Below are 26,243 nucleotides of genomic sequence, written 5' to 3'. Positions count from 1 at the left end.
TTATTTTGTTTTATTTTGCAAGTTGGTTATTAGATGCTGCTCCAGCCACCCAGAGAATCCCCCGCCGCCCCGCCCTCTCCTCCCTGTGCCGCAAGCAGCAGGTGCACCTCGCAAACGGAGGGCGCCCTTACTCCCAGCAAATGGGCGAGAGAAAACCGATCGGTGCCTATGCCATTCCCAATATGCGCTGGCATGATGTCGGGGCAGCATGAGTACGAGCAATTTTTTTTTTGCCGATGCCCGTGATGCCGCCCCCCACCACGATGCCGCCCCGGGCAACCGCCCGTATCTAAAACTGCTACTGTACGGTATATTGTATTTAAGTGGAATCTAGTGAGCTAACTTCCTGCTAACTTCTAACTCGGTTAAATTTAATAAATTTTGTTTCATGGATGTCTGGATGTTAAACGGATTACGGCTGGGATTATTCCGCGAGGCTCCTGACTATGGTAGCTGTAACATTCCGACACTCCATCAAGCGGTGCGGCTTCGTAGCTTACCAAAGTCGTACTAAAACATTTTTTGACAGATTTTTGAATGCTGTGTACCACTTAATTCAAGGTCAGTAGGCATAACCAGAATTCATACATAAGGTGCACCGGATTATAAGGCCCACTGTTGATTTTTGAGAAAATTAAAGGATTTTAAGTGTGCCTTATAGTGCGAAAAATAAGGTAATTCACCTCTTTCTTACCTTTATAGCATCCTTTCATGTTATTCCTGATTGTGTCTGTCAGACTGTTGTAGATCCATTTCTTTTGTGTGAGGATGATTTTGTTGAGCTTTGTCTTCATTTTTTTTTCCTTAGAAACATGAAATATGGATTAACTTTGTTTAAAACAACATCAAGGTAAAATAACTACAATTTCAGTGTTTAAGTTACTTTCTAATAATAGGTAAGCTAACAGGTTCATGGATAGGGAAGTTTTTTTTACCTCTGTCTGGAGAAATGTCAGTTGCAATTTGACATTTTTGTTCTTTTCAATCAGTGAATCAGTGTTGAGTGAAAATGCATCAATGGCCCCATTGAAATGTCCACATTTTAGGTCGTTTCTGAATGTGGCAAAGATATGGTTTATAATAGCAGCATTAGCAAGTTTATAATATAGTGCAATTTGGATACATGTATTGTTGTATATATTAGTGCTGTTCAGAATTAGATTATTCTCACGGGAAGGTCTTTCTGAATTTTTTATCAATGCTTTCAGTCAAACAAAATGCTAATATCATGTTGAGGTCTTTTCGTTTCCCTTTTTTTGGTTTCTGGATGCCACCATTTGTAACTGCAGACTTTAGCGTCTTGTGAAAACCGCCGCCACTTGTTTTCTGAAACAAAACAGAATTTTATTTATTTTTTAAACACATGGTCACAAAGTATCCTGAGGTTTTGATCCAGTAATTAAAACACATACACTGGGGTGTAAGAAGGACTTCAGTTTTTTTTCACATGATTTTTTGGATTTTTCAACCCCCTCCTGTAGGCGTTGTTCAAAAGATGTTATAATGTCTTCAATTGCTTTTTTGACTCGATTAAGTTGGATGCTCAAGGTTCCCTCAAGGACTGCACACACATCATTTTTTTGTTCAAGCTGAAATAAAAGAAAGATCATCATTTAAAGCAGGAAAACATCACATAATGGTTCTTTACAAATTTTTGAGGCGGTCTTGACAAACCCAAGTTTTTAACATGAATCTCATGCATAAGTTCAGTCAGATAGGTCTGTCATCATTTGTCTGCCTCTGTCTATTCGTTATGTAACTTCGATTTTCCCACACTATAGAACTCATTACTCTAGTTCGATCATTTTTTGCCTTCTGCAAACCAATCAGCCTCTGTTCTCTGTGCTTTTATATGATCTTTTGTCATTCTGCCTTTCAGACTCTCATTCATGCAACTCGCCTCCTCCCCATCTTCACCTCAACCTTCCTGCGGTCACTCAGAGCCCCATCCAAACTACCATTTTCACTACCCCAAGAATCTAGACTCGGGGTCCTGTCCTAACTCCCATCATTTCTGTGCTCTCATTGGTTCACTGGAGTCTCATTGGTAATTACCTATTTAATTAAATTCTGTATCTGTATTCCAAATAATTTCTCCCCTTTCAATCACTAATAATAAATTACCACATATAGATTTACGATGTCCAGTATTCCACATTTTCAGTGAAGGTCAGCATGTCTTACAATATGTTAATAAACTTTAGTAAACATTTTATGAACATTTGAATTTTGAGCATTTTCTTATGACCTTCAAGAATATTAGGAATGATGCTTTATTGCCTGATCTTACCACTTCTCTGCTTTTGGCCCCTTGTATCAAAGACAGAATCCCATGAGCTCCAGACACATAGTTTGAGGTCTCTGAATGAGTGTCATTCAGATTTTTCAAAATTTCCTTAAGTTTCAGTATTTCTGTAAAGAATTGAAAAAGAAATATAAATCTGAGCAATACATTTTCTGTTACACAAAAACATACCATCACGGGTAGTGACTTCACCTACCATTGACATCTGGATTTACATTCTCCCCTTTGAGGAATTCTGTGGAGCTCACTGTGAAGACTTTGAAACAATCCTCACTGAAGTGATTCTGAGAACATTTTTGTTAGTCAGTTTTTACTCTTGGACCGTTTAAGAAGATAATTGTTTTAGATTTTGCTGTCAGATTGTAAATTTACCGTAAGCATTTTCTGCTTTTTGAATTCCTTCGTCACTGCATTCTTGACTTTGTTTCTTTTAGAAAGGAAATAAAAATTGGATGTAAAAGTAATTTATTGTTAGTATTGTAGTGGAAAATTTCAATTATTCTTATTTAAGGTGCAAGCATTTGTGTGCATACTCAGTTGTGGCAGTCAGTGGCGTGTCTAGAAAATTTTTGTTGGGGGGGCCAGGTAGGGGCACAGATTTGGAGAAGGGTGGCAGATGTAATTGGCAGATAATGTTAAAAAAAAATTCTACCAACAGTTAACCATCATTCAATAACCCTGTAAACCTAATAACTGAATTTGCTTTTGACTCTTATTAGAATGAGGTTTTAACCCTACGGTGCAAAGTTTTTAGATACTGCGTTGATGAAGTACAAGAGATACAATCAGTGCTTTGTCAGTGTTTACGCAGCATTGAAGGACAGCAATATTTGCATAGTATTTTTACTAACATATAATGCACATATGTTTTGGGCAAAAACATTTTTGAATATTAAAATACAAACACTTTTAACATACAATTGCCAAATTAGCCAATGCAAAATTTTATCTGCCTATTAAAAAAAGAAGATAATCTTCTCACAAACTGGTGTTTGATTTTGAAACAGGAAAAAAGTGGGGAAACAAATGAAAAGACTAACATTTGAATAAAACCTGAAAGCAAGTAAATACTTTCTATGCTGCCTTATGGTAAACTTTGGTAATATTGATGTATAAAGAACAACACTGGCTGATGATGAAATACAGTCAGCTAGCATGGTGACACTGCCAGTATTAACCTGCAGGGCTGGACTGGGACAAAAACTTGGGCATTTTGACCAGAGATCGGCCCACCAGGTATTAAAGCCATAAAGCCTTTGAATGAAAACGAACGCTGTTGTGACAGTGATGTACACTGTCTTGTTGGTATATGTATGATTTCTATCAATTTTACGTCAGATAAAAACTTTGTTCGGAAGATTCAGATAATTATTTAATAAAAGATATTGATATAGATATTTTAAATGAGAATAAGTAAGAAAAGTATTTCTTTGTGACCCCCTTTCCCTGTTAATGCCCTACTTGGCCCCCTGGCATAACTTTGCTAGATCCACCCCTGCACAGTTACCAACTGTCAGCTACTTAGAAAAGGATCCTGGTGTTATTTGTCTCTCAGAAACAGTTCATAACTTCCCTTCAACTCATTCATGTGACCTAAAAGGTAAACTTGTTTCTCCATCACCTGTTCAGCTCTGATGATTCAGTAAGGACATCTCCTGGTTTCATCTGCATGTTTCCCTCTCACCACATATCCAAACCTATATCATGACCAGCAGCTTTACAGCTGTGGCTCCAGCAAACATCAGCTGATACTAGAAATTAATATTAAATAAATTCTAACAACAGCTGATCAAGCTTAAAGGTGCTGCTGTTGTTTAGCGCAACACCCGCTGGTTTCCTCTTTCTGGCGCAAAGTGAGCGATAAATAAACAAGAGAAAAGCCGATCAGCTGATCATTGATCAGTTTCATGATTGAAGTAGCAACAGGAGAGGGAGGGGAGAGAATGAGAGAAGAGGAGGCAGCTGTGCAGCATAAAGACACAGAATAACTCCAGCTTTGTGTCTTTTTCATTATAGCTTAAGTACAGGACAAACTGCGTCTCTTCTCAGCTCAATACAAAACCTGTAATATTTTCTCTGAATGAGGGACCATTCAATTTTTAAGGAGCCGTTGGCAACTCTACTAACTAACCTTATGAATAAAATAAAGTTCACCATCAGTAACATCACAGCACCCACCCAGCTGTGTAGAAACTCCGTCATGCTAGCTAGTACGCAGTATGAGTTATTGTAACTGACTGTAAAAAGTCAGCACAACGAAAATAAATTCCACCTAAACTTGGTTTATATCTGACCCAGATAGACTGCAGGTCATAACTTCTTACCTGAAGTTCAGTTCACCTGACACTCGGACTGGCGGCTGCCTCGGGTCTCTCCTCCTCCTGCCTACCCTTCCCTCATCCACCTGCTAGCCGCCGTGGAAGCTCCGCCATGCTCGATGGCCAGTCCAGCTATGTTAAACTGTTAATCTTTCGCTGAAAAACTGTTTTCTGTGGTGCTGTCTTTCGTGCTTGGCTCTCCTACCTTTGCTAACATGACGCTCATAGCGCAGAAGCCGATGCTGCATTCACTTACACTCGGATATGTGAGCTTCACTGTGAAGACATAATCGTACATTTGATATTTGGCTTCGGGGTGGCACCTGGGGTGGCCAGTCTGGTTGGGGGGGTGGCCTGACACGCCACAGGTGGCAGTGTAATGAAAACTTCCACTGAACAGTCTAAAACTAGATGAACTTATTTCAGCCTCAGTAGTTGAAGAAAATAACTCCTTTTGCAGGTGCTGATAACGCCAAGAGCACGAAACAGGATACCCATTGTTCAGTTAGGTTTCAGAGCGAGCTGCGTGATGTGTTGTATGATCACTTTCGGACTTCCTCCCTTTTTTGGGGAATAAATAAAGGTGTGAGAGCTGCACTTCTGTTTCAGAGACTGTATGACGGCGCCTCACTGCGTGTAATCTCTCTCATGCGCATGATAATAAAGAGTGTTAATTGCAGCCGACTGTGTCTGTGGACTTTGTTAATTAAATTTCCACAACATTAGATTTTTTTTAATGTGTACTTTTTAAAATATGTCTTTTAAACAACAAAAAAGTGAAGTGTATGGTCACCATGTGCATCTGTGCCAAACTTTCTTTGTAATTTGGATTTTTGGTATATTTGACTTACATATCATCTGGTTTTTCATGATCTGACTTGGTGCAGATAAAATGAATTTGCTGACACTCGCCACCATTTCCCAACAGGCTGCTGGCACCTTCCAGGATCTCCCAGGCTTCTGTTTCTGATGCTGCTCGATTCATTTCAGTCACAATCCACACTGTAGAACAACTGGCAATAAACTAAAAAGGAAATGAATCTATGTAAATTATAAATAACTAATGCTTTGAAGAAAGATGACATGACTTCTGTGAATTACCCCTGTCCACATTTGATCTCTGCTTTTGTTACGGTCACCATTTCCAGGAAGGTCCACGAGTGTGACGTGATCAAGAAAATCATTGTCTGGCACTTTGACAGTCACACACTTCACAAGCGGCCAGTACCACCTCTTTACTTCTTCTGTCTCTTTTGACTCACTTCTTGTATATCTCACAAATTCTTCAGACAACCCTTCAGCCTGCAAAAAAAACCCCAAGATAAATACAAGCCCATTTAATGTATATGCTCATAACAAAGGTTTTAATGATTGCATGAAAAAGAAGACGGGAAATCAAAATAAGACATCCTATCTCAAAAATCTGAAATGAAAACCAGGAAAATAAATCCAAAGTAATTTGATTTTTATTTTATTTAAAAAAAAGAAACCTTTTTTTAATATTTTACTGTGGATCACAGTAAGTGGCCTGGTTCTTATATAGTGATTTCTTTTATTACATGTAAACGTTTAAAGCACTTTATAAAACTTGCCTCATTACCTCAAGCACTTTTTCTGGGTATGTTATTTCTAGCTAACATTTACACACATTCATTCTCTGATGGATGCATCGAAGATCAACTGGGGGTTAAGTAGATATTTGGCATGCAGTCTTGAGGGAGCCAGGGATTGAACCACCAACCCTCCAATTAGTAGGTGACCTGCTCGACCTTCTGAGCAGGAGTTTTACAAATGTAAAACTCTTCAACACCTCCACAAAGAAAACTGCAAGCTCCATAGTAACAGGATAATCAGACAGCAACAGGATAGTAAACCATAAAATTTTAACCACCACAGTTTCACTTGGTTTTTTGTTTCTTGTTTGATGGATGTCAAACATTTTGGAAATGAGGCACATCAACATATTGCCGACATATATCTGCTCAGCAATAAACTGCAGCAACATCTGGTTCACCAGTGCTTGTCTCTGTCTGCACTTTCCATTAGGGAGGCATTACATAGCGTGGACATCTTCCTACTGCAAAGGTGCAGCATCAGGGTAGCTTAACGCTGCTTGCGTAACTATTGACTGCTCACTATGTGATGTTCATAAGCCACACACTGCTATGTATCTCACCCAAACTGTGGTCTAATATATGCTTTAAACTGCAAGTATTCCTTTGTTCTAGAAGAAGAACCAGATTTTATTTTGGTCTGTATTACTGCACACTTACTGAGTCACTTTCCAAAATTTTTATCTTGGACATTCGAAACTCTGGAATATCTCTGAAATATTTGCTGTCCATGAGGCTGTGAGTGGATTTTTCTTTCCACTCTTCTCCATACAGTGCTGATAACTTTCCATCAGGGTCAAGTGAATCATTATTACCACCATCATTATCATCATCATCATCATCATCTTCTTCTTCAAGAGCCAGTTTTAGGGACTGCACCTCATTTTCCCAATCCTAAAAAAAAGAAAAAGATTATATCTTAATTTTAGTAAAGCAGTTTTTGTATCTTCATTCTAACACATTACTTCAAAAATCACAAAATTCATATTTCATTCTACCTCTTTTGTAATGAACTCGATGTGTGCCTCATACTTTGATCCATTGGTTGCCTCCACCTTTATCATTACTGAGGTACATGCACTGACACTTGCAGAAGGCAACAGGCCCTCCTTATTTATGATGGCATTGATTAAAGAGCTCTTTCCAGCCCCGGTTTTACCAAAGACACCAACCAGGTGCCTCTTTTCTGTCTCCAAATCTTTGATTTTATCCCTGTTGAACGAGTTTAAATATGGATTAACTGACCCATTCTCAGAAATATCAAACTGAAAATGCAGTGAAATCAGAAAGATTTGTTTTTAAAAATGTGTTGAAAAAAATTCATCTTACTACTGGAACAAACTACACAGCTCCATGTTGAGCTCTGACCGAGTTTAAATCTTTAGTATGTTTATTATACCAAATACCAGCAAAATGTTACAGACTGTCCAAACTTCCTGGGAAATGATTGGAACAACGTCTAACAAAAATAGGAAATCTTTATTACTCACTTTAGGAAAGTGCTGAGCTTGTCACGGCCATGTATTCTTTCACTGACACGTCTCATTATGTCTTTGACATCAGACAGTATTTCTGTTTCTGTCAGAGGGGAAGTAAAAAACTAATAAGGAGGAACCTGGAACCAATGTAATGCAAATATGGTCCACTGATATGCAAAGCAGGAATAAGTGTGAGGATTTCATATATGTGTGTGTACCTGACTGGGATCCTGCTGCACAGCTGTCTTGTCGTTTAGGAGATGGTTGCCATTCTCCGAACTCACTCTGAGAAAGATCTGACTTTCTTTTTCCTTTTTGGATTTAAACAAAATAATGAAATGTTTTTTAAAAATTTATGAATATTGAAACTTCTGATCATGGTATATTTTAGATGTTGCAAAAATAATACTGTGAAAATAAATAAATAAATTAGATGTATTAAAATGAGAGTGAGATACATTTTTCTCACCTTTTTCACTTATGGATGGCAAATCCTGTGGAAGCATATAAATATTCAGCTTTCATATTTAAAATTAAATTATTATAAATTGTACATTTATGCATAATTGAATTTATAGAAGAAATCATTGCTCCTGTACAGAAACAATTTGTTCTTTAACAAACTGTCAAAAACTTTCACATGCACTTTTTATAATGTACATACTTATATGGACATACAGGTCCTTCTCAAAAAATTAGCATATTGTGAAAAAGTTCATTATTTCCTGTAATGTACTGATAAACATTAGACTTTCATATATTTTAGATTCATTACACACAACTGAAGTAGTTCAAGCCTTTCATTGTAGACTTGTAGTCAAGACCGCCTAATCCGAGACCAAGACAAGACCAAGACAATAGGGTATCGAGACCAAGACAAGACCAAGACAATAGGGTATCGAGACCAAGACAAGACCAAGACAATAGGGTATCGAGACCAAGACCAAGACCGAGACCGAGTCGAGACGAGACCAAGACCAAGACCGAGACAAAAAAAGTCTTTAAACTCCAGCCAGACGCTGCTTCGTTTACAGGTGTCAGGCATATTTATGTGTTTTTGCTTTCGCACAGCCCTCACACCGCTGTCTACTGTCTCACTCACTTACTGAGAGGACAGACGCACGCTCCACTTGACTGTCGCGTCTCTCACCCTCTCTGTTTTTCACATAATGATATTATCCCTCCATATTGTGATTGGCCACAATATGGAGGGATTGGAGCATAGCTGAACCACTGTGTGAGAGCTGAGCAGCGAAAGGAAATTAAGTGAGGGTAGAAATAACTGAAAGATTATTAGGCTCCGTTTTGAGTTTTGTTAAAAAAAGAATGACTTCATATAGGAAAAAAAATAAATATCACATATGCAGGACACCTTAAACTAGTTTTTTAATTAAGCAGCAAGGCAGAACAAAGTCGGGGCTGTATCAAAACACAGGGACTAAACCCCAATTCAACCAGACCCAGAACTGATCCGGAATTAAAACAGGACTACAACAGTTCAAAATCAGGACTACTTAGGACTTAACCAAGACAGAACCAGAATCAGAACTAGATGATAGTAGCACTGAAAATCATCATAGACCTGCACTACACTTATTTTTTTAATTCTACCAAAGTACACTATTTAGATTGAGAAAAGTTTATATAATTATTTAGCCTTGTTGTGCAAACAAGCCTGCATAACTTACTAAATATAGAATTTGAAAAGTAACAAATGGTATCTAAAAAGAAACAGGTACTAGATACATGTTCTGATGAGTTTTGGCAAACAACCATTTCACTAACATGTGTGTCTCACCTGCTCTTGTTCCATCTCTGTTCTGTCCTCATTCTCCATCTCCCTCTCTGTTCCTCTCTCTCCCTCTTTGTGCTGACAATCAAGCCAAACACCAACATCATCAAATATACAGTTGAAACCAGATATTTACATACTCTTCAGATAAAAACACAAACACTTTTTTAATTGTAACATCAAATCAGACTAAATGTTTATTTTTTTAGATTGATAAATATAAAAAACATATTTGTTAACTTTAAGAGTAAAGAGAAAAACTATATGTATTTCTTAATTGCAAATGGCACCAAATTGTATTCAAAATTGAGCCACACTTATGGAGCTCCACAGTTCTTTTCCTGGTGTTTTGGTTGACATCTCTTGATTTTCACATGTCACAGAAACAGGCTCTGTGTTTTGCCTTATATGCATCCACAGGTGTGCCACCAATTTACTCACATGGACTCTACTAACCTATCAGAAGCTTCTTAAGCTCAGAATGGAATCGTCTGGAGTTTTTCTTATTAATTAACAATAAACTTAGTGTATATGTTCTCCTAAATTTGATGAAAGGGATAAAAATAGACAGCTCTGTCTCTCTTTATTCTGTCATTAAACTAATTCAAAAGATATTTCAACATTTATTTATCTAAAACAAAAGTTTATTCTAAATTAATGTTTAACAGTAAAAAATAGTTTTTATGTTTTCTACCTAAAGTGTATGTAAATATCTGGTTCCATCTGTGAATACTGCTGTGTATTGAAATTTCTCTTGTTTTGCATAGATATACTGAACAACATACAAAGCATAATATATAAAATAACATCTACCTGAGTTTTTTCTTTGAAAGAAGCTTCTTATGTCCATTGTTGTGTTCATCAGTACACAACTGAAACCGATTTAGAGAGTTTGTTTAGCCGTGGAGGGTAAGAACTGAAAATATGAAATGTAAGCTAAGGCTCTCTAAAAAATCAGCATTGTTGTTCGGCTTTTTATTTATCCATTTGTTGATTCACTCGAAGAGCAAGTAACGCAACCAACTGATCAGTTTGATATCAATCGTTTGTGATACACCGTCATATTTACAGTATTAGTTCAGTACGAATGATTTGCTTTGGTACCTGGTCAAACTTAAGCTCTCCTCTGTCTGCAGCAAACTCGCAGGCAGCAGCTTCTCCCTCCTCGCTCACATGCGTGCTGTGCTCAGTCGCCTACTGCCTGAGCTCGGATCATACCAAAATTAGGGGGGATTTACGACGGTGCCCCATGCTTCTGAAAAAATGACCCGGGCTTAAGCCCAGTAAGCCACCCCCCGCTCCGCTAATGGTTGACTCCAAATCTCCCGAACACTATGTCGATTTGAGAACGGAAGACTGAAACAGCGAGACCAAGACCGAGACAAGACAAAAGTCCGTCGAGACCAAGACAAGACCAAGACAAAAGTCCATCGAGACCAAGACGAGACCAAGACCACGTAAAAGTGGTCTCGAGACCGGTCTCGAGACCAAGACCGGTCTCGAGACATCCAACTCTATTTCATTGTTTTAATATTGATGATTTTGGCATACATAACTCATGAAAACCCAAAATTCCTATCTCAAAAAATTAGCATATTTCATCCGACCAATAAAAGAAAAGTGTTTTTAATACAAAAAAAGTCAACCTTCAAATAATTATGTTCAGTTATGCACTCAATACTTGGTCGGGAATCCTTTTGCAGAAATGACTGCTTCAATGCGGCGTGGCATGGAGGCAATCAGCCTGTGGCACTGCTGAGGTGTTATGGAGGCCCAGGATGCTTCGATAGCGGCCTTAAGCTCATCCAGAGTGTTGGGTCTTGCGTCTCTCAACTTTCTCTTCACAATATCCCACAGATTCTCTGGGGTTCAGGTCAGGAGAGTTGGCAGGCCAATTGAGCACAGTAATACCATGGTCAGTAAACCATTTACCAGTGGTTTTGGCACTGTGAGCAGGTGCCAGGTTGTGCTGAAAAATGAAATCTTCATCTCCATAAAGCTTTTCAACAGATGGAAGCATGAAGTGCTCCAGAATCTCCTGATAGCTAGCTGCATTGACCCTGCCCTTGATAAAACACAGTGGACCAACACCGGCAGCTGACATGGCACCCCAGACCATCACTGACTGTGGGTGCTTGACACCGGACTTCAGGCATTTTGGCATTTCCCTCTCCCCAGTCTTCCTCCAGACTCTGGCACCTTGATTTCCGAATGACATGCAAAAGTTGCTTTCATCCGAAAAAAGTACTTTGGACCACTGAGCAACAGTCCAGTGCTGCTTCTCTGTAGCCCAGGTCAGGCGCTTCTGCCGCTGTTTCTGGTTCAAAAGTGGCTTGACCTGGGGAATGCGGCACCTGTAGCCCATTTCCTGCACACGCCTGTACACGGTGGCTCTGGATGTTTCTACTCCAGACTCAGTCCACTTCTTCCGCAGGTCCCCCAGGGTCTGGAATCGGTTCTTCTCCACAATCTTCCTCAGGGTCCGGTCACCTCTTCTCGTTGTGCAGCATTTTCTGCCACACTTTTTCCTTCCCACAGACTTCCCACTGAGGTGCCTTGATACAGCACTTTGAACAGCCTATTCATTCAGAAATTTCTTTCTGTGTCTTACCCTCTTGCTTGAGGGTGTCAATGACGGCCGTCTGGACAGCAGTCAGGTCGGCAGTCTTACCCATGATTGCGGTTTTGAGTAATGAACCAGGCTGGGAGTTTTTAAAAGCCTCAGGAATCTTTTGCAGGTGTTTAGAGTTAATTCGTTGATTCAGATGATTAGGTTAATAGCTCGTTTAGAGAACCTTTTCATGATATGCTAATTTTTCGAGATAGGTATTGTGGGTTTTCATGAGTTATGTATGCCAAAATCATCAATATTAAAACAATGAAAGGCTTGAACTACTTCAGTTGTGTGTCATGGATCTAAAATATATGAAAGTCTAATGTTTATCAGTACATTACAGGAAATAATGAACTTTATCACAATATGCTAATTTTTTGAGAAGGACCTGTATATTCTCAACTAGCACAGAGATTTTTAAAAAATGGAAAACTTTTGCATTCTTGCCTCTCAGTAAACATGATCCCATGAGTCAATATTTCTGCCTAATTCAGCACCAGTGACACAGACCTAGAGACCAGTTGGTGACCACCCCATCCCTGGCAACCACCAGCTGTTAGGGTAAAATGTGTATTCCAACATCAGACAACTACAACAGTTGTTTAGTGGTTGGTGGAGGTTGTAAGAACTTTAAGTCGCAGGGTGGTGTTAAGGCTTGTGTGACTGGGGCTTTGCTTTGACTCAGGTCACCTTAGTGTATATATATGAAGAATGAAGGCATGCTGGTTCATTATCTGAATTTCAATAATCCTCACCTGATCCAAATCAGTTGTTGCTATCACTATGTAGCAGGGTGTGGTTTTTGCAGGGTAGGGGTGGGGTGACACAATAGGACTGTCATGAATTTCCCCATGCGCATTAGTGGTGTGAGATACTGCTGGATTTGGTATCCTTTTATACTAAGTAAATAAAAGCCCAGTATCAACGATTCTGATACAGATATTGATGCTTTTTAATAATTATGGTGGATGGTGGATCAAACTGCTAAATCGGAATGAATTTTCCTGACCTGTAAGTGTTTGGGGGATTTTTTTTCTTTGGATTATTAATTACAACCAAGGACAGAAAACATATAATGAGAAGTCTGTATCACATCTACTTGTAGTTTAAATATAGTAACTGCACAGTATCCCTTTTACAGTTAAAACAAAGGTGTTATGATATATTTGGGATATTTGTTTCAATTACAATATATGTTATTATGACACTTGAAAGCAGCAGCACTTAGATAGATGGCCAGGTTGCCTCTTTGATGAATCTAGGAGTAACAAAGAAACAGAAACTAGTATCCCAAAAAGTTGATTCTGTTCATCTGGACATACTGTTTTCAGTGGGAGAAACGTTTCATCACTCATCCAAGTGACTTCTTCAGTCTCAGCTAACTGCAGGTTTCCCCAACCTTATAAACATTTGCACTTTATATAGTTGGGAAAACTTGGGATTTACTTACCTGGATGATTGAGCATGTATCAAGACAGAAACTAATATCAGTCTCATTATGCTCCTATTTATCAATATCAATACAAACTTTGGTATCTATATTTTGGTTCGATCCGCCCACCACCAGGGCCATGCAGAGATGTTTAAAGGGGCGGGTGCTCAAAGTTAAAAACAGGCACATAGAACCAGGCTGAACAACAACACACATTCTTTAAGAATCTAATACGGAATCGCATCATACTACATCACTGTCATCAGGTGGGGACAATGCAAAGCAAACGTAGCCTATGTTTTACCTGATGGGGTACAATGTTGCTGTTGAGGAGTTTCTGCTGCTCCTGCTCCTGATAGTGCAGGAGGAACGGGCTGTGTTGAGCTGAGACTGGAGACTGTAAAAAGTCCATAGGAGAGATGGTAGCTGATTAAACAAGTGCTATGAGATAATAATAAAAAGATTGGTGAAAGTGCCATGTCAGGAACCATAAGGCAACAAAACTGTGAGAAACAAACTAGGCTCTGCCTATGAATCACTCTTTGCCTCTCTTCCTCCTCCCATCTCCTCATCTCATTTATCACTCTCCACTTGCTGTCCATCTGAGGCACAATTTACTATTGCAATAAACTATTATTTAATTATCCACACTTAAAAACTCACCCATCTATTCTATAATAAAACAATAAGAGAAAAATGTTATAGAACCAAAACATTGCAGGTGTGTTTATCATTGTTTTATACTGGAATACCTCTGCAATGCAACAACTGGTACATGTGTTCTTGTGACCTGTGCTGTTTTTTTTTATTCCAGCCAGAGAGGGATCCACTGCGTTTAGCCTCACAAAGCTCCTTATGTCACTGTGTCCTTACAGGGCATGTCTGGACAATGAGTAATAATGAAAAAAAATTCTATATACATAAAATATGCACACACACATAGAGGTGCACATGCACATACAGTGATATTTTATACCTTCTCCAGAATACTGCATATATCCTACTATGGCCACATGTTTGCATCATGGTCCTGATCAAGAATCCTTATTGTTTATTCCTAGCGCTCTAATAATAAAGTAATTAAAATTTAAAAATTAAGTAATAAATATATAATAAAGTATTTATGATGATTCAATTTGTTTGACTATCTACTCTGTGCAGGCAGAAAGCTTATTAAATGCTTAAACTGTAGAGATACAATAATGTTGCTGCTGTAAAATCAGCATTTTGTCATATTTGAAATATAAATCTAATATATTCCGTTTAATACATTTTCTTTAAAACAGTGTTTTTTTATAATACCGTAATTATAATGAACCATAATTATGTGGACATGCATATTAGATAGTTTTTAGTGAAATATAAGCCCTCCAGAATGGCAGGGAAAAGCCATGTAACTTGGTGGACGGTGGACAGAGCTACAGACCCATGACAGCGTTACCCAGTTAGCTGGTGACTAAGACCAGCATTACTTGTGCAGTAAATAAAAGGACAGTTAATGTTTGTTGCGCTGTTACACACACAGCACGCTCATTTGTTTCAATTCGTCAGTTGTCACAAGACAGTTTACCAACGAGTACAAAATAAGCTAATACTGCTGTGTGCTGTAGACTAAACAGTACGCTGTACACCTACTTACTGGCTTTTGTTGCATCAGTCTCCTACAGCTCTGCACTAGTGATGTGTGGATCGATACTGAAATATCGATTCCTCCGATACCAGTCATTTATGTCCTAGACTCGATTCTCACATTAAAATATTGATATTTTAGTAATTTAGGGTAAACAGCTACTACAGCTACTCTTAGTACCATTGATGTTAAGTTAGACTCTTTTTCTCCAATTGATCTTTCTGAGTTAACTTCAATAATTAATTCCTCCAAACCATCAACGTGTCTTTTAGACCCCTTTCCTACAAAACTGCTCAAAGAAGTCCTGCCATTAATTAATTCTTCGATCTTAAATATGATCACCCTATCTCTAATAATCGGCTATGTACCACAGGCCTTCAAGGTGGCTGTAGTAAAACCTTTACTCAAAAAGCCATCTCTAGACCCAGCAGTCTTAGCTAATTATAGGCCAGTCTCTATCCTTCCTTTCATATCAAAAATCCTTGAAAGAGTAGTTGTGAAACAGCTAACAGATCATCTGCAGAGGAATGGCTTATTTGAAGAGTTTCAGTCAGGTTTCAGAGCTCATCACAGCACAGAAACAGCTTTAGTGAAGGTTACAAATGATCTTCTCAAGGCCTCTGACAGTGGACTCATCTCTGTGCTTGTCCTGCTAGACCTTAGTGCAGCGTTCGATACTGTTGACCATAATATCCTATTAGAGCGATTAGAACATGCTGTAGGTATTAAAGGTACTGCACTGCAGTGGTTTATATCATATCTATCTAATAGACTCCAATTTGTTCAAGTAAATGGAGAGTCCTCTTCACACACTAAGGTCAATTATGGTGTTCCACAGGGTTCGGTGCTAGGACCAATTCTGTTTACATTATACATGCTTCCCCTAGACAACATCATTAGAAGCATACATTTTCACTGCTATGCAGATGACACGCAGCTCTATCTATCCATGAAGCCAGGTAAAACACACCAATTAGTTAAACTGCAGGAATGTCTTAAAGACATAAAGACCTGGATGGCCGCTAACTTTCTGCTTCTTAATTCATATAAAACTGAGGTTATTGTACTCGGCCCCGAAAATCTTAGAAATATGGTATCTAAGCAGATTCTTACTCTGGATGGCATTACCTTGGCCTCCAGTAATGCTGTGAGGAACCTTGGAGTCATTTTTGACCAGGACATGTCCTTCAACGCACGTATTAAACAAATATGTAAGACTGCTTTCTTCCATTTGCGCAACATCTCTAAAGTTAGAAATATCCTGTCTCAGAGTGATGCTGAAAAACTAGTTCATGCATTTATTACTTCCAGGCTGGACTACTGTAATTCATTATTATCAGGATGTCCTAAAAACTCGCTGAAAAGCCTTCAGCTAATCCAAAATGCTGCAGCAAGAGTACTGACAGGGACTAGAAAGAGAGAGCATATTTCTCCTGTTTTGGCTTCCCTTGATTGGCTGAATTCAAAATCCTGCTCCTCACATACAAGGTCTTAAATAATCAGGCCCCATCTTATCTTAATGACCTTGTAGTACCATATCACCCTATTAGAGCACTTTGCTCTCGCACTGCAGGCCTACTTGTTGTTCCTAGAGTATTTAAAAGTAGACTGGGAGGGAGAGCCTTCAGTTTTCAGGCCCCTCTTCTGTGGAACCAACTTCCAGTTTGGATTCAGGAGACAGACACTATCTCTACTTTCAAGATTAGGCTTAAAACATTCCTTTGTGCTAAAGCATATAGTTAGGGCTGGACCAGGTGACCCTGAATCCTCCCTTAGTTATGCTGCAATAGACGTAGGCTGCCGGGGATTCCCATGATGCATTGAGTTTTTCCTTTCCAGTCACCTTTCTCACTCACTGTGTGTTAATAGACCTCTCTGCATCGAATCATATCTGTTATTAACCTCTGTCTCTCTTCCACAGCATGTCTTTCATCCTGTTTTCCTTCTCTCACCCCAACCGGTCGCAGCAGATGGCCGCCGCTCCCTGAGCCTGGTTCTGCCGGAGGTTTCTTCCTGTTAAAAGGGAGTTTTTCCTTCCCACTGTCGCCAAAGTGCTTGCTCATAGGGGGTCATATGATTGTTGGGTTTTTCTCTGTACCTATGAAGCGCCTTGAGGTGACTTTTGTTGTGATATGGCGCTATATAAATACAATTGAATTGAATTGAATTGAAATTGAATTAAATGTGTCACAGCCCCTTGGCGTGCGCACTCACAACAATGACTGAGCGTAACTGGAGTTATGTGCGTATTTTACATCCACAGACGTGGTTTGCGATACATGTGGCAAGAAAGTGAGGCGTTGTGGCAACACCACAAATTTGTCAAACACCTCAGAGTAAATCATATCACAGAATATGACAAGCGTATGTTGAGGCGAACTGAAGAGGAGGAGTGGACAGAGACAGGTGCTGCTAGGGCGAGACAGACGTCTCTCACGGAGTCCTTTAGTGCTGCAGGCAGGCAAGGTGTTCAAATAGCGCACAACTTCAGGTTTTTTATTTTTATATGATGAATTCTGCATTATTAAGTGATAAGAACAAGTAATCTGATGTCCTGTAATCATTATGATGCTATAATTTGAGATACAATAAAAAAAAATACGTTTTTGTTCAAAGTATCGTTATCGGATCAGTATCGTCGATACCACCCAGAATTTTACTTGGTATCGGATAGGAAAGGAAATCAGTGGTATCACACATCACTACTCTGCAATGCGCGTGCTCTTTGCAAGTTCGTTCCCGGTTCATAACCAGCGCACTCTGCCATCAAGGGCGATCATTGGTTAATGGTAGTCATGTGACTGATGCAAGCCACATCCTTTTATTTAGCAAAACTATGGTTAATAGTTAAATAATATTGTTGAGGGGAACAGACAGGACTCCACACGCACACAAAAATAAACAAAAAATAATAATAAAAAAAATAAAAAAAATAAAAATTGGACTCAAGAAAAGGGCACTTGGGGCACCGATCAGGAAAGGGGCAGGTGCTCAAGCCCCTCCCCCCCGAACGTGCCTGCCCACCGCTAATACACACATCTAACTTTCACCAACTCCTCCAACAATGCTCCAGGCCAAACTGGTGGACTAGTCTGCATGCAACCCCAATTCCCTGTCGTACAATCCCTTGGCACCTTACCAGAACGCTGTACATCCCTCCTCGACCAGGGTTGGGTGTAGACATCCCAGCAACACTGTACTCCTGCACCTCCATGTGCGGGCATTCCTGTTGAAAATGTCCCAGGTTCCCACACTGCTCACACACCTGTCCCTGCATCTGTGGAGCCCCCAGTGAGCTAGGTACAGCGTCTGTCACTGCCAGGACCTGGGGAGAGAAAGCAGAGAGGAAATGGTTGTTGGAGCGTAGCCAGTGGTCCTCGATGGTCAGTGTCGCTGGCACAGGCCCAGAAAGTTTGCTCCTCGGGGCCAGTAGGGTACCAAAAAGTGATCACCTGCCAAAAAGGGGTTTCCAGCATTTGCCAAAAAAATTTACTGCAGGAATTTAAGCTGTTATAAATTACTTGTTGACTTAAAATCTGTCAAAAATATCTCTCATGACGAATATCAAGTAACTTAGAGAACATTTCTATCAAAAAGTAGCTACTGCAATCTATTTTTTGGCAAAGTAACTGTTATATATCCTTTAGTTATCCGGGTAAAAAGTAATTGACAATAAAAATGTTTTTTTCAAGAGAGAGCTAGCCAAGAGGGCATCAGAAATAACAAATATAACATCACAGTTCTATAATCAAAAAGAACTGGATTGATGACAATATGGGTACAAATACGCATAAAGTCATAAAGATACTTGAAAAACAGATCATTTCTTTATTTTATACACAACCCCTTCATAAACCCTGTTGACTAAAGTCTATTTACTAATATAAGTAAAGATATTAGACTTAAAAAACCAAAACATCGAAAATCACTCTTTGGCAGATGCTTACCTCCCCTGGCAGCGATCTTCCAGGGTTTTCTGTCCGCGCTGCCATGTGGTCTTCAGCCAGCCTCACTGCCACCTCCAGATTGGGCGGCTTGTGACACTTGACCCAGTCCGCCATTTCCCTTGGCAGCCCCTCCACAAACTGCTCCAGAACGACAGCCTCCAGCAGCCGCGCCTCCCCTTGTGTCGGGCCAGGATGCAGCCACCTCTCCGCATCGTACCGGAGCTGCTGGGCAAAAGCCGAAGGCCGGTCTTGTGGTCCCATGCGGCAACCACGGAAGCGGCGACGATGGTCTTCTGGAGAGAGTTTCAGCTCATCCAGGTGGAGCGGAGTCGCAGCGGCCCCAAACTGAGTCAAAAGGTTTTGTAGCATCCGCGCCTGCTGCTGCTGCAAGTCCGCCATGTCGGCCAACATTTGAGCCAGTGCGTGACCTTGCTGTAGATTCTGTGGGTTTGACATGTCGTAGCAGCAAGCTGGGCACAACTGTATCACTCTGTTACTGATCTCTGTTACGACACACACAAGGAGACAGTTCTGCGTCACGTTTCACTAATAGTTTTTATTTAGTTCACAACTCGAAGCCACTCGTTTCACACCGTCGCAGCCATCAGCTCTTTCTCCCAGCCTCCCCTGCCGCTGTCACCTGAACTCGCTCTACCCCTCACCTGATGCTAAACCACAACCTGCGACAAACCGATACGTTGAAATTTAATGTAATTAGCGCACCATAATAGTTCTAAAACAAACTCACCTGTATGTATTAACTGGGTCCAGCCAGGGATGGACTGGGACAAAAAATCGAGAGACCAGCCCACCAGGTTATATAGGAAAAACCATAAAGCCTTTGAACGAAAACAAACACTGTTGTGACAGTGATGTACACTGTCTTGTTGGTATATATGTATCAATCTAATAAACTTAAACCTACACCATCCTCCCTATTCTGGTATTCTAAACAGTACTTAACGGAAATATTAAATAACCTAACTAATAGGGTTGACAAATCCTATCCCCCCAAAAAACAAAAATAGGGCCCCACCCTCCGCCTCATGATGCTTAATTGACATAATCGTCTTTAATTTAATGCACATGCAAAAACAAATGCACAGACATCAATTATTAACACACTACAATAATTAAATAATAATTTCTTCAACATAATTGTAGACTGCACAAATGATACCTTCAGAAAGGAAAAACTACCATAGCTTAGGGCAGAGGTTCCCAAAGTGTGGGGCCCGCCCCCTAGGGGGGGGCGCAGAGCCATTGCAGGGGGGGCACGGTATGAAAAGAAAAAAAAAAGAAAAAAGAGCGCTTGGACACTGTGGACAGGTTTTTGACGGGGCTCCCACACAAACGCAAAGCAGGAGATGAAGCATCGCCAAATACGTTTCCAAACCAACTTCCTTCCAAGCCAAAGACAGGAAAATATGGTGAAGCATATCTTCCCTTTGGCTTCACCTGCACAAGTGCCAAGATAGGTCTCCCCTGCAAAATTAGTTTCCCTGCGTCGGGAGCAGCGCTGGGCTCTCCAAATCACGGACAAACAGTATCCCACATTCTTGATTTTTAGTTCACAAACACTTCTTGTAATAACTAACTACTCCTGACATTTTGGACATGTTAGCTCTTTATGCAGTAAAGTTACAGCGGGATACAAATAATATCAGGCTGATCCTGCCGTAATTTGGTCCCCCGGTTCAAATCACGGACTAACAGTATCCCACAGCTGTTTTTGTTTTTGAACCCATTTTGCACAGAGAGACATTTTTTGAAAAATGTATTGACAGCAATGTTGAATATTATTACACAGGAAAGAAAAACCAACTGTAAAATAATTACACTGTGACGCCTCTGCCTTTCTAAATGGAGGGACAGTAACTGCGTGTGTATATGTAAGCGTGTAAAACCTGAAGATAGTCAGATTAACAGTAACAGTATTTTGTCTCTATCTGCCATTCTGCAATTCATCTCATGTAAACAATAACGTGGCGCACAGCGTGACGTGAAAAGAGGCACATACCTTTGACGCTGCGCAAAAAAGGAGTTTTAAATAATCTCCGTTTTCGGTGAATCGCAACGCCGTTTACGTGTTGACGAAAAGCCCAAACGCATAGAAACAGCTGAGTTTTCAAAATTACCCGTGTAGGTGTGGACGTAGCGTAAAAGAGTTAGTAGTATATTTTATTACTACCTTTAATTTATTGCCGTTTACTTGTATTTGCTTAATTGTTTACTAAATGTTTGAGGTGTGAAATAAACCGCAATGGAGTTTGTAAACAAAATATGGGTGTGTGTGTTTGGAGGATGCGTTTGTGTGTGTGTGTGTGTGTGTGGGGGTTAGGTGGTGGGGGCGCGAACATTTTTCTTGTAAAAAAGGGGGGCCTGGCAAAAAAAGTTTGGGAACCACTGGCTTAGGGTATATATTAGAGTTGTGATCCTGGTGTTATTTGTCTCTCAGAAACAGCTCATAACTTCCCTTCAACTCATTCATGTCACCTAAAAGGTAAACCTGTTTCTCCATCACCTGTTCAGCTCTGATGATTCAGTAAGGACATCTCCTGGTTTTATCTGCATGTTTCCCTCTCACCAGTTAACCAAACCGACATCATCACCAGCAGCTTTTACAGCTGTGGCTCCAGCAAACATAAGCTGATACTACAAAGTAATATTAAATCAATTCTAACAACAGCTGATCAAGCTTAAACGTGCTGCTATTGTTTAGCTCGACATCCGCTGGTTTCCTCTTTCTGGCGCAAAGTGGGCAAGCGAGAGAGAGGGGACAGAAAAGCCGATCAGCTGATCATTGATCAGTTTCATGATTGAAGTGCCAAACAGGAGAGGGAGGGAGAGAAGGAGAGAAGAAGAGGCAGCTGTGCAGCATAAAGATGCAGAATAACTCCAGCTTTCTGTCTTTTTTTCATCCTAGCTGAAGTACGGGACAAATCGTGTTCCTTTTCACCTCAGTACCATTTTCTTCTATTTGTCTGCAATAAGACTGCTTTCGGAGCCATTGCCCAAGCAAGGGGGAGGGTGCATCCAACCTCCTCGGCTGTAATTGGTCCAGCCCAGAGTTTATCATGACACTTTGGCCAATCCATGACCTTTCATTGTTTATACCGTTACAGAAAAAAACAAAACAAACAAACAAAAAACCATCTGCCCATAAAAATGAAAAATCACCGCCTACTGGGCAAATGCCCAGTATGCCCAATGGCCAGTCCAGCTATGGTCAGAAAGCAAATAAAACCTGATCTGCCGATCAGGGAATGAGAAAAGCAGGAAGGGCTGACGTGAGTGGCTGGATGTCTTGGTTCATTGTTGTCTGTATGTCAAAGTTCAAATGAGTTAAAGGGGTTAAGTAGAAAAAGAAGAAAAACAAAAAAACTTTGCAAAAATTAATAATAATAAATTAAATAAAAATAACAAAGAAGAAAAAGTTAAATCACTTGAGTTTGGTGACAAACAGAGGTGCTGTTTCAACTTATTCAGATTATTCTCATGTACCATTTTATCAGAAACACACATTTTTGACAAAACAGCACAACAGGATCTGACTATCCTTCTTCCTTCTTCTTCTGACAATAATAAAAAAAAAAGAGCAGGGAGGCACACACTGGAACAGGGGTGAAAAGAAAAATCTAGCAAAAAACAAAAGACCAAAAACAAACTGGGACTCGGTTTTGTAAAAAGTATAGTTGACTGTTTGGCAAAAGGCAAGTGAAAGTGGATCTCTACATATAACACAATGCTAAACCTAGACCAACCCCTAGACAGAGTAAAGTGGGTGTGCAGGGAAAAGCAGAACTGAGAAAACAAAAAAGGGGGTGGGGGAGACGAAGAAGTGGTGTTGATGCATGACTATCCTTCTTCCAGAGCTGTTTAGATAGATAGGCATAGTCAAAAGATGCTTATATTTAACTCTGTGAAGATTAAACACATAAAATATGTAATAAAATAGCCTCGTCCAGATAACAGAAAAATAACTGCTATGGAAAGTCACACATTAAGCAAGGTCAGGAAGCCTGCTGGAGGCAAAAAGTGTCATGTTCTTAATGAAAGAGTATGACAATAAGACTCACTTTCAGTTTCTGATAAAAAGGAAATGAAACTGAACTAAATATTAAATCCTGACATCTTTCCATTGTTTTCATACACAAATCTCCCTAATGCAAAACTTCCCAAAACCTAAATGCATTCACCAAATTGTTTCTGTTTTTCTTTATTACTAGTGTTGGGGAGTAACGGAATACATGTACCGGCGTTACGTATTTTAAATGTTATACCTCTGAAAACAGGGGGAAAAGAATCACAAAAGTGATTTTGACTTGCTTCTCTCATGCAGTCGTTTATTGCAATGAAAGTGAACATAAATATTTCACATTCTGTACTGCTCAATGTCACAGAGTGGAAGGAAAAGATAAATAATAAACCAAAATAATAAAGTGCTAATTATATATATCTGAGCACGTTTCCTCACAAAATGGATGATGATAGCCACGTTTCTAGCTCCTCTTGTTAGCTTAATGGCCATTATACAGTACAAAACTGAGGCTTAAAACCACTTTGTCTGTCTACTAAAAAAACTATAATAAAATGCTTCAAGTTTGTTAGGATAAATTGAAATATTTAACCAGACAGTGCTGCTTTACAGATTAGACATTTGTGACCAACTTTAATGCATATAAAATCAGAGACACTGACATTAAATTCAGATTAAAAATTCAAACTGCTCACTTTTTGTTGAAAGTAATGCTGGAAAAGGCTGCTGAGGGAGATGTGAAGTAAGCAGTGGGACACAAACAGGAAACATTGATTATTATTATTTAAGTCATCCTTTGCTTTGCTCCTGCTAAATAGCTTTAATAAAATATCCTGCATTCAGAAAGTCTAAAGTAAAGAGCACAGAAAAAGTGGTTGTATGAATGGGCGTGAATGGGTGAATGAGGCAAGTTGTCTAAAGCCCAATTTAAGATGGGCAGCAACAGTACCTCAACTGAACATAATGTCACTGGAAACAGAATAAAAATATTTCTGACAAAATATTTATGGACTATTACACTTTTAGAACAGAAGGAGAGGACAGTACTTTTTCTCAGACTTAAGCTGAGTTTGACAGAAAAAATAACAGTTTAAAAAACAAATATTTGGCTAATATGACACTTTTGGTTCAATCCTTTTTTTCTTCAGTTCTAAGACCTCCACCCATTTTGTGGATGAAAGAGTTATTTTAGCTACAGAACATCTGATATGATTTTCTTGGCTGTGTGGACCAATCAGTTTAAGTTTATACTGCTTATTCTTGTGCTCTGTGTGCAGCTGGGTTTGCTAGTTCACAGACTTTATAGAGCGTATGAGATCATGACAAGAGGAATGCAATGTACACGTTATCTCTTACACCCTAAACCTCCCCACCCCAACTTCCTGGCGCATCCCACGGCTCTGGAGAATGTACAAAATGTTTGCATTGGACTGCAGAACAATGTTGTAGCACTTTTAGTAAAAGATTTTATGTTTAACAGATCACATCATCAGTATCAATATCTGTACCCATCAGGGACACATTTCAATACTTTACCTTCAAATCTCTCCAGCCACTTACTTAGGCCCATTTTTTCGCGCAAAATCATCCATATGCAAGAAATTAAAACTAAAAGATAAACTGTAATATTTAATTTTAAAAGTACTGCTTGAAAATTAGGCCTTTGTAATCAACTGCTCCTTAAATGCATTGACTCTGATTCTATATTCAGATAAACTTTTATTGAATTCAGATTAAAAGTTTAAACTACTTACCTTTGGTTTAAAGTAATACAGAAAAAGACAGCTGACAATAAGAGAAGTAAATTAAAAAAGAAATGCAGGGAGGCACACACTGGAACAGGGTGAAAATAAAAAATCTAGCAAAAAGCAAAAATCGAAAAAAACCAGACAGGGTTGAAAACAAACTGGGACTCGGTTTTGCAAAAGGTGTAGTTGACTGTTTGGCAAAAGGCAAGTGAAAGTGGATCTCTACATATAACACAACGCTAAACCTAGACAGAATAAAGTGGGCGTGCAGGAAAAGGCAGAACTGAGAAAAATAAAAGGGGTGGGGGAGACGAAGAAGTGGTGTTGATGCATGTAGAAAGCGGTTTTGTTTGAGGACAAACAAATGGAATGGATTAAAGTTTACAGATTATTACAGATTGAAAAAAAAAACAAAAGACATGAAATAAGAGCACTGTCTTATATATGTATGTAGCATAAACAGTGATAAAATCGCACAATTATGACCCCTTCATTCAGTACTAACAAACAGAGCCGTCATGAGGATGTGAAAAGTGATAACATGAGCGCTAGAAAACAGTAAACCGTCAGTTACTTTTAGTTTTAAAAAACATTATTAACCCATTGGGGGCGTTACAGGAGTGAATTCCGGTTTGTTCTGGCAGCAAATAATGAAATCGAGTCAGCGACTAACATTGCCCCCTTATTTCATGATTTGGTTCGGTCTAGTGCGCCAGGCTGAGCGCGCTGGAGCACTAACGGATCCGGTGTTTCATAAAAAAGGGAGAGAGAGAGAGAGAGAGAGAGAGAGAGATGGAAATAATAAGAAGATAGCGAAGTCCATATGAAAGAAACTGCTCGAAATTCCTGGTATTTGTAATGTGTTATATTGTCGGTTTATTTTGGTTTTCCACAACAAAAGGAAAACCAAAAAATAATGATTATTAAAAAAAATAAAAAATAAAAGCATAGCATAAGCTTTTTAATCCCACCCTCTTTCCACTAGTTGGTTACTAACAGTCAGCACTTTTTCTTCCTGTTTATCCATCATAGATTCTTCCTTACAATTTGTTACACGTATTTGCTTTCATAACCCCAGTAACGCATGTAAAACCACAGTCAGATTTCATAAACAACATTTTAGATTGGCAGGGAAAACAACATGGCAGGAATGTTTGAGACCAGACTTTTTGTTTCAACGAGCAATTCCTTTTGAATGTCCCGTTTGTGTCCAGGCCTCAGTGGTTCTGAAACAGCAAAGTTGTGACACTAGACAGTAATGAAAAATGCTATCATTGGGTTACATTTTGAGATGTAGCTTCCTGAATATGAACTGGGTTTGATCAGT

The 26,243-nt window shown here is 39.4% G+C and overlaps 1 protein-coding gene across 3 annotated transcripts in view; it reads right to left on the bottom strand.

Moving 5' to 3' along the window:
• LOC120439818 (nuclear GTPase SLIP-GC-like) overlaps positions 1–25,169 on the bottom strand; it is a 31,350-nt gene extending 6,181 nt beyond the window's left edge. The window contains exons 1-19 of one of the 3 annotated variants that reach the window (XM_039611044.1): positions 24,923–25,169; positions 19,130–19,632; positions 18,322–18,507; positions 13,857–13,949; positions 9,513–9,584; positions 8,184–8,208; positions 7,933–8,025; positions 7,727–7,814; positions 7,235–7,448; positions 6,897–7,130; positions 5,725–5,925; positions 5,475–5,647; positions 2,678–2,732; positions 2,502–2,589; positions 2,291–2,412; positions 1,413–1,589; positions 1,172–1,326; positions 936–1,053; positions 695–803 (exon numbers count right to left, since the gene is read on the bottom strand). In XM_039611044.1, the coding sequence (XP_039466978.1) occupies positions 695–803; positions 936–1,053; positions 1,172–1,326; positions 1,413–1,589; positions 2,291–2,412; positions 2,502–2,589; positions 2,678–2,732; positions 5,475–5,647; positions 5,725–5,925; positions 6,897–7,130; positions 7,235–7,448; positions 7,727–7,814; positions 7,933–8,025; positions 8,184–8,208; positions 9,513–9,584; positions 13,857–13,949; positions 18,322–18,507; positions 19,130–19,585 (2,659 nt within the window). In that variant the 5' untranslated portion in view covers positions 19,586–19,632; positions 24,923–25,169. The remainder of the gene's footprint in view (positions 1–694; positions 804–935; positions 1,054–1,171; positions 1,327–1,412; positions 1,590–2,290; positions 2,413–2,501; positions 2,590–2,677; positions 2,733–5,474; positions 5,648–5,724; positions 5,926–6,896; positions 7,131–7,234; positions 7,449–7,726; positions 7,815–7,932; positions 8,026–8,183; positions 8,209–9,512; positions 9,585–13,856; positions 13,950–18,321; positions 18,508–19,129; positions 19,633–24,922) is intronic. The other 2 variants (XM_039611045.1, XM_039611046.1) reach the window with 2 other exon arrangements.
• Between the last annotated feature and the right edge of the window lie 1,074 nt (positions 25,170–26,243).

The sequence above is a fragment of the Oreochromis aureus genome, linkage group 4 (assembly GCF_013358895.1).
Source record: "Oreochromis aureus strain Israel breed Guangdong linkage group 4, ZZ_aureus, whole genome shotgun sequence".
In the NCBI taxonomy this organism is placed as follows: domain Eukaryota; kingdom Metazoa; phylum Chordata; class Actinopteri; order Cichliformes; family Cichlidae; genus Oreochromis; species Oreochromis aureus.
The sequence above is the reverse complement of the archived record's forward strand: the minus strand, read 5'-3'. Positions and strand labels throughout refer to the sequence as shown.